Source organism: Meleagris gallopavo, chromosome 3, assembly GCF_000146605.3.
Source record: "Meleagris gallopavo isolate NT-WF06-2002-E0010 breed Aviagen turkey brand Nicholas breeding stock chromosome 3, Turkey_5.1, whole genome shotgun sequence".
Classification (NCBI taxonomy): domain Eukaryota; kingdom Metazoa; phylum Chordata; class Aves; order Galliformes; family Phasianidae; genus Meleagris; species Meleagris gallopavo.
The window spans coordinates 33,095,458-33,109,625 of NC_015013.2; the positions used below are offsets into that span (position 1 = coordinate 33,095,458).

Genomic DNA, 14,168 nt, shown 5'->3' on the forward strand with positions numbered 1-14,168 from the left:
AAAGCAAACAAATGCTGTCTTGGGAAAAAAAAAACACCCTCAGTTCCTCAAGATTTGCCAGATGTTGCCCTGAAATACTTTATAGAGAAAATAATTTCCACCAGGTGTTAAACAAACTTCTCTTTTCTGAAAAGGAAATAAAACTAACAGTGACAGAACCATCCAAAAAGCAGAGATGAAGCCTTTGGGGAAATGAAAACCACCAGCAAATTATGAGGACTTCTTTTAAGATCCCTTGAGATACAGTGTGGTATGAAGTCTTTAAGTGCATTGGATCTGGGTCTGAGGCATGGGTGAGTTCTTTCTTCCTGGGGTTGAGGGAGATAGGTTTGGAGAGCACTTTGTTCAAAGTGAATATAGTTCAAGATGGTTGTGCTGTTATTATAAAGTTGGAGGCTGGTAATGAGCTGCATCCCCTAGTGGTCTGTCTTGGGACAGGTGCTCTTTAACGTCTTTATCAATGACATCAACGACGGAATCGAGTGCATCCACAGCAAGTTTGCTGACGACACCAAGCTGAGTGGTGAAGTTGACACAGTGGAAGGAAGGGATGCCATTCAGAAGGACCTCAACAGGCTTGAAAGGTGGGCCTGGGTGAACCTAATGAGGTTCTACACAGGAAAGTGCAAGGTTTTGCACTTGGGCCGGAGGAATCCCAGGCATCTATACAAACTGGAAGGAGTGGACCTTGAGGGCAGTCCTGCAGAGAAGGACCTGGGGGTCCTGATGGATGAAAAGCTTAACATGAGCCAGCAATGTGCTTCTGCAGCTCAGAAGGCAAACGGTGTCCTGGGCACCATCAGAAGAGGGGTGGCCAGCAGGGACAGGGAGGTGATTGTCCCTCTCTACTGTGTTCTTGTAGTTCTGGAGTACTGTGTCCAGGTCTGGAGCCCCCAGTACAAGGAAGACAGAGAGCTGTTGGAGACGGTCCAGAGGCCACAAAGATGATCAGGGGACTGGAGCACCTCCCCTATGAAGATAGGCTGAGGGAGCTGAGCTTGTTCAGCCTGGAGAAGAGAGGGCTGTGGGGTGACCTCATTGCAGCCTTTCAGAGCCTACAAACAGGAGGGGAATCAACTCTTTGAAAGGGTAGATAACAGCAGGACAAGGGGAAATGGTTTTAAGTTGAAGGAGGGAAGATTTAGGTTGGATGTCAGGGGGAAATTCTTTACAGAGAGAGTGGTGAGGTGCAGGAACAGGCTGCCCAAAGAGGTTGTAGATGCCCCATCCCTGGAGGTGTTCAAGGCCAGATTGGATGGAGTCCTGGGCAGCCTGGTCTAGTATTAAATTATTAATTAGTATTAAGGGGAGGTTGGTGGCCCTGCCTGTGGCAGGGGGGAGATTCATGATCCCTTTCAGCCCGAGCCATTCTGTGATTTTGTGAAAGCTGAATACTTTCAGATCTCAATTACTTTACCATCAGATGATTTATCGTCTACTTAGAAATGCATTTGCAGTCGGGATGGTGAAGGCACTAAATCTCTTTGAACTAACTATAAACTTGGCCAACTTTCCATCCACATTTTTGCATTCAGTGGCAAACATTTTATCTTGCTGGGAAAAAAACATTCAGCAATAGATAACCTTCAATTTTTTTTGTTGTTGTTGTCAGAAAACAGAAGAAATCATAGAATCATTAGGGTTGGAAAAGACCACTAAGATCAAGTAGTCTGACCATCAGCCCACTCCCCACCATGCCCACTGACCATGTCCCTCAGTACCACATCCATACGGCTCCTGAACACCTCCAGAGGCGGTGATTCCCCCACCTCCCTGTGCAGCCTCACCACTCTTTTGGAGAAGAAAAGTGGAGGCCATTCCATATCATTCTGTTACTGAGAGAATAGGCTGGCCCCCACCTCTTTACCACCTCTTTTCAGGTTGTTGTAAAGATTGATAAGGGTCTCTCATCTGCCTCCTCTTCTCCAGATTGAACAATACCAGCTCCCTCAGCTGCTCTTCTCTTTACCTGCTCCAGGGCCTCCTTGTCTTTCAATGCCTCTTTGTAATATAGTTCCTCCTTGTAATGCCTCTTTGTAGTGGTTTCCTTGCACAGTTTGGGAGTTGCTGAGGCACGAGGTATCTTCCCTGTATTGTGGCCAGGTGCGTACCATAGTTAGTATGCAGTAAATTTTCAGTAGGAGGGAAAGCTGATTTACATTGTGAGCCACTTAGTGAGATACCCGAACTCCAGTCCTCCATACAGTGACTCAATTTCAGAATTAAAAACTTTTAGCTCTTACAGAAATGTTTTTTGTTGAGGCAGAATGCTTTAGTAACTAATAATATTAGTTAATTATAATATTAGTTAGTTATTAGTTATTTTAATTAGTCACACTTCTGATGTGGCTTTTGGTGGAATTTAGTAGGGAGGCAGGGCTTTCTGAATACTGAATGGTGTATGCTTTTATTTACTGGATATGCAAGTGTATGATGATGCTGAATTATTAAGCAAAATACTTGTAGGTTTTTTTTTAATACCTAGTAAGTGAAAAAAGCAGTCCATTAGCTGCAGTGCAGGAACCATTCAGAACTCTATTACAAGTTGAGAGTTTTCTCTTTAAAAGAGTAAGCTGCAAATGCAAGTTTCCTGGAAGTGTTATGCAAATAAGCACCTGGAAGTGGAGAGGGTCTCACTAAGTACAAGATAGCTTATAGGTAGGTTCATGCATCTGCTTGGCAGCAGCCAGGTGGGCAGTCCACATGTGCAGCCGCTGTGGGTGTCCTTTGTGAGGATCTTGGGTGAAAAGTCCAAACACAGATGCTTCTGATAGGGGTTAATGCTTTTAAGTGGTTTCTAGCAAAACCCTTTGGGGGTGATTGCCGTTTGTAACTGTTTTGTCTAGAGCACAGCAATTGGTAATACTGGCAACCCAAAGCCACTTCTTTTGTGGATGCTTTTGGGTAATTGTGATTTTTCACTTGAGGAGCAATGCTTCAGAAAAGCGTCCCTCTAAATGCCATTTTGTGTAACTGTAAAGGTTAATCTTCAAGTTTCGTCTGAAAGAGATGAAATGTAAATGTGGAAGCCTTGCTTCATTTTCTGGAGCAACTTCTACTTAAAATGACTTGCGCCTTATTAAAGCCAATTATTTAAAATCATACCCCTGCAGCTATAATAGATGGAGCTCCGGAATAGATTGCTGCAGCCTAAAGGGAGAGGCTTCAGACTCGGTTCATTTTAACAGCGCCTATAGTGTTTGTCGGTAATGTTGTTCACTCCCCAGTAATTGAATTGCTCTGTCAGGATCAAATGAGAAAGAGCCGACAGAAGTGAGCAGATTAACAAGGTAACAATGTATATGTGATAATTTCTGTTGTTATAATATTTGGTGTTTGTGTCATTTGAATGCTGGGAAGGAAAAAGCAAAGCGCCATGCTGAAGTTCTGCTTGAAGTCTGCGTTCTGGAATCATACTGGTCACAGTGCTGACTGGAAGGGATGAAATAATCAGCAAGGCGTTTAAAAGAGTTAAGTGCAGACATCAGCTATTAAAAGAAGGCTGCAGCTCAGAGCTCTTGGGATGGATGTAATGGAACATAGAAAAAAAATTGGGAAAGTTTTATAAATGAGGTAGGTGTGAAGGCTGTATCTGCACTGACGTGCTGTGGCAGACTGAGCCAAGTCACAGGCTTCGTGAGAAACAAGGGCTCGCTTCTGAAATGCATGGTTTCCAGCCTCTCGTGTGGAGAGTGGGCAGCCAGGCGAGCTGGGCTTTTCTTGCTTTTCAAGAAGCAAGAATGACTTAGAATCATAGAATTACTCAGGTTGGAAAAGACCTTAAAGATCATCAAATCCATCTACAACTCCACCATACTACCCTAGCTCTAACAGCCCTCCGCTAAATCAGGTTCTAGATCACCTGTTAGCTATGGAGCCCTGTTCTGTCAGTAAATAATAAGTTTCTCAAATGTCAGTTTTTTAGCAAGACACGACTGTCTGTAGCCAGTAGTTCTCTGCGTCTTGGTACAAATTAGGTTGGGGCCTGTGATCAGGCTGCTGCACAGCAAGTGAGCAGCAGTGATTGGCAGCTGCTTATTTGTGTTCCATGGCAAATAAAGGCAGCTTGACTTCAGTTGACTTTGAGGTACAGGTTTTACATCAGGCAGAGCCCATATGTGGGCAACTGGTGCCATTTGACAGATGCAGTCTAAGATTGTGTGCTGCAGTTAGTGTTTCTGAGCCAGTAACTGGACGCTGACTGTGTTTCATAATTCTTCTGTATCATTGGAAATATGTACAGTATCAGTGTGTAGAGTAATATATAATTTTGAATTCTTTCCTAATGTGTTTCTTTGTCTTCCTGCTCTGTTAGTGCAGAGTTAGAAACACAGTGTTTTTCCCATTGCCCAGCTATGTAATGCTTTCCTGCAGACTGCATTTTTTTTTTCCTTTTTTTTTTCTTTAACCTAGGCTGTGTTATGTTTTCATTGTGATGGTGTGGATTTTCTGAGCTGTTTCTTTCCTTTTTTTCTGGAGTCACTGAATCGGGAATATCTTTCACATCCACCCCCATGAGCTTAGCCCAGGCAGGTGAACAAAGATCTCTGGTTGTACACGGCTTTCTCAACAACTCAGGGCACTGTTAATATTGCCCTGTCAAATCAATTTATCTCAGAAAGAGAAGCAGGCCCTGTCAGGGGAGTACATGTCTGATACGGCAGGGCGCTTCGGGGGAGCGGGCCCGGCCTCAGAGGCCAAGCTTCATTGCCTGCCCCATCACCTGAAAACTTCTAATTTTCTACGCTCTGCAGTAACGTGTTACACTGAGCAGGGTCCTGCCTGAAACAACCATTTCTCCAGGGCTGGGGAATTGGCTGCAGAACAGCCTGTTACGTTTCAGTTACCAGTGTTCAAGGTGGATGTCAGCAGGAACGGGAAAGTCTAGTTTAAAGTTCACATTGGGATATAGGGCCTGGTGTTTGCCAACTTTCCTTTAGAAAACAATCACTTCTCTGGGGTCTGGGCTGTCTGTGGGTCTGACTGCACACAGGGGTTGTTCCTCCTGCCTGCTGGGTTCCTCTCTGCATGCGTGTCTTCAGTAGAAAGCGTGGATTTTTCTGTGAAAAAGAGAATACTTGGCAGCATGTTTAAGCTGGAAGTAATAACACATTTCTTTTTCACTGGACAGTTACTGATAAAATGTTTCCCTTGAGGCTTTTTCAGCACAGAATCTCTCACATTATGGGAAACGGAGCGATGTAGGGAGCGGGAGCAGTTAAACATACAAACGGGACATGGCTCTCGGCTCATCACTTGTCCTTTAGCCACGAGGGCTCACTTTGAGTTTGAGGGTCCCTCCTAACTCCACCGTTTGGAATTGAGAGCATCTTACAGATGAGCAATATTAAATTAAATGGTTTTGTCTTTTTTAGCTTAATTTACACAAAATGGGGCATTCAAACAAAATGAAGAACCAAACCCAAAGAATGAAACCAAACCTGTCATTAGGTACCCGTCTTAAAAAGGCGTAAAGCCCTCTGTGGTCAAAAACCACTCCTTCTCTGTCCATTCACTTTGGTGATACTCTGAAACAAAATTGCTCTGGCTTTAGTCCAAAGCTCATCTGTGAATGCAACAAAAATGTGATAAATGCTAATCAAATGTAAAATAACGAATCAGCTGTGACATTTTATTATGGAAATTAAACGTCATGCAAACCCTTGCCTAAGGAAAATAAATTGTCGGGAAAAATACTAATTTTCATGTGATAATTAAGTTTTCTTTGCTTTTCATTTCCATGTCTAACAGTGTTTCACTTTCACTTTCTGTAACAGACATTTGTCATGAAAGCCATTTCAAGCAGGATTTAATTTATAGAATTGAAAAGGATTACCACTCCCACTTAATCATATGAAAATAGAGCTGGCTCTAGGGAGTGTTACTGCTATTTTGAGGGTCAGGAGGATTCAAAAAGTTGTAAACTTGCCAAATATTGTGCACTTCACCACAGCCCTTACAAGTAGGTATGCTGCTGCTCAGTGCTGCGATGGCCAATTTCCTTCTTCAGTTCTGGAGAAATCTTGAGTCTCAGCAAATTGTACCTCTTTTGAAGTTCTTCTGTAACTTGTCATCTAAGGGAGTCTTTCTGGATTGCTGGAGCTTTTCCAAGGGCATAAGGACGAATTTTCAGTAATTTATTATTAATAATAAATTATGTAATAGTTTAATTAAAATAATAAAATTTATTAACAATAAGTCACAGTTTGGTGGGTAGGTTTGATGGATTTACCTTCTTTGTCATTAATTTGTTGACTTTATGTGGTCAAGTATTGAATTAAAAGGGATCTCTATAGGTTATGTCTAGTGTTACGTAATCAGGAGCGTATCACACACTTCTGTAAACTCGCTGAGCTCTCTTAAGAGCAGGAAAAGTCTCCTGTGCTCCCTCCTGTAAGCCTTTCACAATCCTCCTTCCTAATTTTCAACCCACCTTACTGCCTGTCGGACAGGATCATTGTCATTGACGCTGCTGTTTGGATACGTTTGTTCTCACCTCTGTTGTGTTTTAAGGAGCACTGGCGTACCTGCTTAGCTGTAGCTTTGCCAGCCTGAGCAGGTGAAGTCCTTTCCATCTAGATCTGTAAGATAGAATCTCCATTCTCTGTGCAATTTTTCTGTGCCTCTTCAGTTTAAGTTTACCTTTCTTGAAGAGGAGTGCCTCCTGTGTTGTGTGGTATTTCAGGGATGGTGCATGTAGGGTCTTACAGAGTAGTTCTCTTCAGCCACACTGACCGCCTCTACTGTGGTTGTTCTCATTTTTGCATCCTAATGCAATATTTGCTTGTTCTGTGCTTGTATCTCAATCACCTTGTGATTGGGTATGCATGGATCTTTCTCCTCATTTCCAATTGTTACAGGTCTACCTTGCAAACAGAAGTTTTGTGGTCTCCGGAGTCATGACTTTTCCCCTTTGTTTCACTGGTATTTTTTTCTCTGCTAGTCAGGAGACCCATGCAGTCTTATAGGTTAGTCCCATCTTCCTGTCTCGGTGTTCTCAACCTCGAGCTGTCAGCCAACACGTTTCATCAGTGCCATTTTACCTTTTGTGCAAGTGCTGCTCATTCAAATATGAGGTCACGCTGGCATCAGTTTGCCCTTGACAATCCTCTGTCGTAACCTCCTGTCTTCATTCCTTGACACTGCAGAAATGCAAATGTTTTTAAGTACTTCCAGTAGCTAAGGAGTGCCTTTAATCAGGAGGAAAGCCAACTCTTTGAAACAGTAGATACAATAGATTTGATACAGTAGATTTGCAAAAAGCATTGTTTTGTAATGCTTTGAATGGTTCACAAATTGAGTAATTGGGAAGGAAGAGAGGAACAGAGAATGTGATCTGCCAAGGACTGCAGGACAAGTTACTTGCGCTTCTGGAACCTCTCTCTTTATCTTTCACAGTTGCATTGCATTTCATGGGGTCTTTTTTACTTGTTGATTTTATTTTTTAATTTCCATCCCCAACATGGCCACTCTCACCTACATAATGATGATGTTGGTTTTTTTAATTACAGTAGGAAGAAGAAAATAAATAAGGCAGTAGTCCCTGGGTTTGCCAGGAGCTCTTGTGAACTGAAACCATTGCTGTTGTTCTAGACTTTGAAAGGCCCAAGCCTTCAGTTCACCTCTTTCTTAACCTTTTTCTGTCACACTTCTGCACATCTCTTGCAGTTTGCTGATGCCTGGCTGAACAAGCACCAGAAAGTTGGCAGGTCATAAAACAAGATTTTTCTTTATACTGTTTCATTTTGTATCAAGTTTGACCATCACGTTATTGGCAATGTAGAAGAAAAGTAGTAGCAAATGGGTCTTTGCTACTTTCTTCTGTTTTCTTTTTTCTTTCCTGTCCTTTTTGTGGCCATTTTTCTATTTCATGCTTGTTAATGGTATCTGTGGTCTCTCTGTTTTCTGAATGTCATACTCTCGGAGGCAGGCAGGGTGTAGCCTTGCTGTGGCATTGTAGCTGGGTTGATTATTTTTGCCTTTCTACTTCATTCACAGAGGTAAATGGAAGAAAGCCACTACCACACAACCAGTGGTGCAAGTCATCCTCTCATTAAACACTGAGTAATTTATGCTGACAGTATTACTCTGATACACTGCCATGAACTAAAGGCAAAGCTGCCATGTCCTCATAGGTACTTTGTATTTAGGTCTGTCAGCAAAGTGTGGAATTGTGCTGTGAATGGTTGCTAGTTGTATTTTTAAGTGCTTAAATATAACTGCTTTATTAAAACAGGTGATCTGTCACAGCTTGTCCACTATACCTTCCCAAAGTCAGTGCTTTGACATTCTCCAGACTGGCATCTGTAAATACCTGGTAAGTCATATTTTGTTTTCCATCTTAGCTTGCTTATGATAAATCTTGTAATTGTCTCTGTAACCCTCAAATTCAGCTGAGCTGGCAGGGGCTTGGGGATGGGTGGACTTTGAGGTCTTTTCCAGCCCAGGCCATCCTGTGATTCTGTAATGCTCTTATCCCTGTCAAGCACATTGGATTTCTAGGAGACCAGTCCTGATGGGTACCCAGTGCTTTTTCTTTCTGGAGAGTTAAGTCTGAGTTTCCTTCTACCTCAGTGATGGCTCACTGCTGTTTCAAGGCACAGAAGGGATGCTCTGTCCCATGATATGTGTTCAAAAGGAAAGACCTGTTCTGTCTGAAAGCTGCTTTTTGTGTCTGTACGGTCCTTCAGGAGGAAGGCTTAAAGCTTTCTTTTCTTTTAAATAGGTTGGGGATGAATGTTGTCCTTATTTAGAGGGAATGGGATGAAGACTCTTGTCTCCTTAACTGGTTATAGCTGCTGTTAGCTGCCTGCTTGTATTTTTATCCGAAAGGCAGTGGTTTAAGAGCCAGGGAAATTCCTTAGAACTTCTGCACTAATGGTGCTCTGTTTCAGTACTGACGCTCAGAGGATAACATACATCTAGTCTTGCAAATTTGCTTCTAGGTTTTGTCCTCTTCTCCCAGCTTGCAACATCAAACACACAAAAAGCAGGTTCTGTTCTGAAAGCCCTGTGCAGCACAGGGATTTTGAGAAATGATGGATGCTTCCAAACCCCGTGTTTTGTAGGGTAGAGGACTTTCAATGTGAGGCCTTTTCACTTTGCACTTCTCTGAAAAATGTACTGGAAGTGGTAATGCCTTCTCTGACAGGCAGTGAGTGCTTCGGCTTAAATACTTTTTAACCTTCTATTGCTGTGAGGGTCAATTTCTAAGGAAAACAGGATTTGTTGTTTTTAAATGCAGTAGTATCTGTTCTTGAACAGAAACAAAGTAATGTTTCTTGTCATATGAAAGGACACATTTGGCATTAGAATTGTTTGTGTAACAGCAAAAACTTGTGTATGAGCGATGAATTTGAGGGTTTTTGTTTTAATCCAGGTTGGATTGGTTGTAATACCTGATAGCACAGCTGGATCTGTTCTGTGTGCCATAAATAAGCTCTTGGATCAAGCTTGCATCTTGAGTGAAAATCTGCACAAGTTCTTAGCCTCCTGTTGTTACAGCCTCCTGTACTTCCTGCTAACTCTGGACAAAGAGGATGCAGAACATGTACAGAAAAGGTAATGCTGCCTTTTATACTATACGAATTCTCTGTAAGCACAGATATATAGAGATGTAAGACAGAGGGCGAACCCCTTCCACTGCAGTTTATTTTGTCCTTTTGTTTAAGAACATCTGCAATATTAGCTGTAATTATTTAAAACCAGCTGGAGAAGGTTTCATCTCAAAGCTTTTACTTACTGAAGCTGTGGGATTTCTGAACCATCCTGACCCCAGAAATGCAGATACTTGCACCTTAATGTGTAGCCTTACCCTCTGGTTTCATTAGATAAGCTGAAAAGCAGCACACAAAGGATTTGGCTCTGTAAGCATGTACCTGACTTGATGTTTCAGCTTTAACAACACTTTTTTGAAATCAAACAGCCACAGCCACCTGGGATCAGTTTACTTATCTGTAAGGCAGAAATGTCTTTAAGCACTTGAAACTTCGGATTTTTTTTTTCTTACAACTGTTCCATATACAAGAAGGTTGATCAGAGTTTACTTAGGAAGACTCCTCCTTCTCTTACTGTGTACATGTTACAAACACTGATCATGTTTTTCTGTATTTGTTTTGAGCCTTAAAGATTCAGGAGGTTCAGACGTATTTGAATTACAGCTGAAAGAAGAACCCTTCTTCCCCACTGCCTCAAGCAGAAGTCACACCGTGTGAGGGCTTCAGCAACACTTGAAGCTCCAGGGCAGGACCTTAAATTTTTCCATCATCGTAGAATGTTTTCAAGTGTAACATTTGCCACTACAAATTTTCTGCTTCAGCACTAATTGCGAATGTAGTCGTGCCAACTGGCATCAACACAGGGGTGCGTTTCCTGGTGCAAATGCAAGACGTCGGCCACAGAAGCGTGTCTGAAATGAGCTGCCCTGATCACTTCAATTTTCATTCTCTTTTTTTGCCAGGGATATGCTGTGGGGATCGTGCATTTCTGCATTAGCACTCCTGCCGCGGCTGCTGAGACTGATGCTGCAAAGTCTGCAAGTGAGCAGGATCTGCCGGGAGGAGCTGCCCGTTGTTGCTCAGCTGCTTCGCTTACTGATGCAACACGGTCAGCTCAGGAGCCATATGATGACCAATGAATTCCTGGTGCAGCAGATTATCAAGGACATCATGGTAGGAAACCTGTTCTTGTCTGCCAGAGACCATAAGAATATCCTTTGTGTTTATGTTGAACAGTGACTGCAAACCCTACGCTCAGTGAAATGTGAGTTGTGATTTGCACAAATGAGAATGTCACAGAGCCAAATGCTGTCCAGGACCCCTGGGCTGAATTTCAAAGCTAAGCTTTGAAAGAAAGTGCTCAGGAAGGGGATGAGCTGCAGCATGCCACAACTGGGTGGGGAGCTGTCCCAGCATATGTGCTGGTGGGAAATATTTTCTCTCTCTCAAGCGTGCAGGTCTCTGGAGAGACAAATGGTAGAAGTCTTAAAATTTGCAGCTATTGCAGAATCCAGCATTGTAGTCACACATCCACATGTCAGAGCTTTTGAGATTATTACATCTGCTTCTTGGGAAGCAGATCAGAAGCTGCCTTTTTGCACACATCTATGACTAGTTCTGGGTGCAGGGAGTTTGTGTGGTCCCCAGACTTGAATATTCAAGTACGATGCCGTAATAATTTTGTAATGTCATCCCAAACTTAACCTCTTGGGGTGGTGCAGAACAAGATGTAAGCCTATCAAGCAAGTTCTCCGGTGAAAAACATGATGTTGGCTTCCTGCGGTGCTGGAAAGGCTTCAGCCTGCTTTTGTAATGTGTGGCTGTGGCTAGGTTGTGGTTCTGGTTCTGTTTTTAACCACTGAGAAATGCTGAGGAGGATGAGTTAGTGCCCACGGGCTGTGGTGGGCTGTGGACACTGGCACTCCTTGGGTGAGTATTACAGTAGAACTGCACACATTTGCATTATAATTGACTATCAGTGGCAGAATTGTGAGGTGAGCAAGCTGCTGTAATTAATAGAGAAGTTGCATCTGATAGAATTCACACACTCCATAATGTAACACAATCTTAACATACCAAATAGTGACACTTTATTATTTCAGCACTAACAGACATACCGTGTTTAAACATACAGACTAAGAGAGCATTGTCACTGCATGCTGGTGAATGAGGCCATTGGGTGTCTTTAGCAGAGCACCTGCTTAACTGTAAGAACAAAGCAAAGCTTTACAAATGCTGTTGCTGAATTCCTCCCCCTCCCCCTTATTTTTTTAGACCCTGAAGAGCGGTGAAGTCCAAGAGCAGTGGCTGACGGACCTCCATTACTGCTTCAACATCTACCTGGCCTCTCACCCCCAGGGACCCAGCCCTATGAACGCAGTGTACTAAAGAGGTGGAACTGCATTTATTGTAAAGCATTTACTTCTATTTAGTTTTGAACGGGAGATGTTGGAACAAAGCTTGTCCATTTTTTTGTAAGTGAAACAGAATAAAAATTTTACAAAGAGCTGCATCCCTCCTGTAGCTTTCTTTTCAAGCACGAAACTGCAGCTTCACTGGAAGTTGGGTTTCCTAGGAGGACCACGGAGAAGGGTCAGATAAGGGACCTCTGTGAGGTTTAAGTGCTCGTAGGGAAGCAGAGACTCATCTGGACTCCGTACAACTAAAGAATTGTAATTATGTAATGCCAGCTAGAAAAAAATTGTATGTCCACCACTTTAAAAATAAATTCTTATTTTAATTGCAGAAATCTGTATTTTTAAAGACATTGTGCAAAGTAAATACTGTACAGCAGCAGCTTGAACTGCTCTAAAGACAAGTTTCCTGCTAGCATAGGCCCTGCCCTGTATTGCTTTCTGTAGAAATTCATTCTGCGTGTGTACAAAAATACAATTCTTAATGAATAAATAACGGGATTATTTCAAAGGGTAGAAAACACTGCCAGCACTTTCCATATGCTGTGGAAAGAAATTTACTTACGGAGTGATTTCTTTGTCAACATTTTTCCTTACCCTTCCAAATCCCCAAAATAGGTTGAGAAATTACCTATTCTTTAGTACAAAATGGAACACAAAGGTAATGCCTCCTTTCTTGTTTAGATTCTGAGATACATTTAGTAAATTTTGAGGTGAAACTGAACAGCAGTTACTGTTACAGCCCCAGTACAGTTTCACTCTCCTTTGCAATTGCATTTAATGAACACATACTCAAAATTCCTGATCCCAACAATGTAAATGTTTGTGAACCATCGCAGCACAGTGCTGGGCTTTGCACTTAATTGTCTGCTTCCAAGTGCAGTTCGGATTTCATCGTATCAGTAAATAAATTAAAATTTAAAGACAAATTTGTACACAAAACAAACAAGTCCAGCTCCCTAGCAGCCTGCTTGGCATGTAATAAAAAACTGAAAATACGTTCAAGTTTAAAATGTAGATGGCTTGCACATGATGAAAAGTTACATTTGTACCAGAATGCTCCTTAAATCCCAAACGTCCGCTTAGTTTTCGAGTCTTGTAGTTTTGGATTTTGCAGCAGTGCTCGGCCTCATGTTATATGAAAACTGTTTTGATTTTCCCATGTTCTCCAGCAAATGAACATACTGCAGGTTGTTCACTGTAAAAGGACAGAACAGTTTTGACGAATTATTCCAAATGAGAAAAGTTTAATCCACGCTGATTGTGCATTTCATAAACAACGTACCAGCAACATACCACCTTGTTCCTGACATCTCATTGTTACCTGTAAGTAGTTCTGTTTCCGTGGCACTCAGTACAACTTAAACATGGCTGTGTATTCAGCACAACCCATAATAATGGAGCTTAAGATTTACTCTCATAAATGAAGGAGCGCTTTCAGGCTGATGGCTCAGTCACTTACTAAAGCTCTTGGGTGAGTTGGCTGAAGAGCAGCAAGGGCTTGTGTTTCCTTCTTTTCTCTCTCTCATCCTTTCCTGGCTCCCCTGCCCCTTAACTCTCTGTATTTCCTTTTGCTACCTCCTATGTATGTGTCCCCACTCTGCAGCACTGAGGTTGCTTTTGCTGAGAAGTTCAATGAGTTTGGAGTCAGTCTCCTGTTAGAGATTTGTCACAGCGTGCTTTTTCCACCAGCTAGACGAAAGTGAAAACTAGGGCTGATAGTCAGTTTTCACCTTCCCAGCTGCACCTTCCACAAGAGAAGAATCAAACTGAGCAGTCCATGCTGACCTACTCTATGCACCTACGTCAGCAGCAGAGTATCTGGCATTAGCCACTGACAGCTCTGAACTTTTCCAACGAACGTAACGTTGTCATGCATGAAGGCAGGCAGATGAAAAACATGTTATTGTCTTTAAGGAAGGGCTAAAGTTCCCCCAGCTCCTATTAGGTGAATCAAAGTAGGTAGTGTTCTGAAGGAACTGGGCACAGTTCCTATCACTGTCCTATTCGTCACCACGTTATGAAAGTAAAGGATGGGCAAACCTCACAAGAGCCTTTTCATTTCCAAAGACAGGGAGACCCGTTGTCCTAGAAAGTTAAATGAAGAGCTGCTTTATTTGCTAAAACTCTTCTAAAATTTAGATTGGTGTCTGTATGAAGAGGTGGCAATCAAACATCTGGTCATGCCTCTTAATTAAAACAGTTATTTCAAATACTGGAAGAAAGAAGACTCTGTCTTTCACCAAGGCAGAAATTC

At 42.3% G+C, this 14,168-nt stretch overlaps 2 protein-coding genes across 2 annotated transcripts in view; one reads left to right on the forward strand and one right to left on the reverse strand.

Annotated features, from left to right (window-relative positions):
- The first annotated feature begins 3,551 nt into the window (after positions 1 to 3,551).
- Positions 3,552 to 12,003, forward strand: LOC104910196 (testis-expressed protein 10 homolog). Its single transcript, XM_031552803.1, has 5 exons — positions 3,552 to 3,573; positions 8,237 to 8,317; positions 9,380 to 9,561; positions 10,460 to 10,670; positions 11,772 to 12,003. Exons 4-5 carry the CDS (start codon positions 10,464 to 10,466, stop codon positions 11,883 to 11,885), a joined length of 321 nt encoding a protein of 106 aa, XP_031408663.1. The 5' UTR covers positions 3,552 to 3,573; positions 8,237 to 8,317; positions 9,380 to 9,561; positions 10,460 to 10,463; the 3' UTR covers positions 11,886 to 12,003.
- A 97-nt stretch (positions 12,004 to 12,100) lies between these two features.
- The window catches only part of INVS (inversin), a 31,197-nt gene continuing 29,129 nt past the window's right edge, over positions 12,101 to 14,168 (reverse strand). Inside the window, exon 10 of the mRNA XM_019613891.2 lies at positions 12,101 to 13,109. Within this exon, the coding sequence (XP_019469436.1) occupies positions 12,994 to 13,109 (116 nt within the window). The 3' untranslated portion in view covers positions 12,101 to 12,993. The remainder of the gene's footprint in view (positions 13,110 to 14,168) is intronic.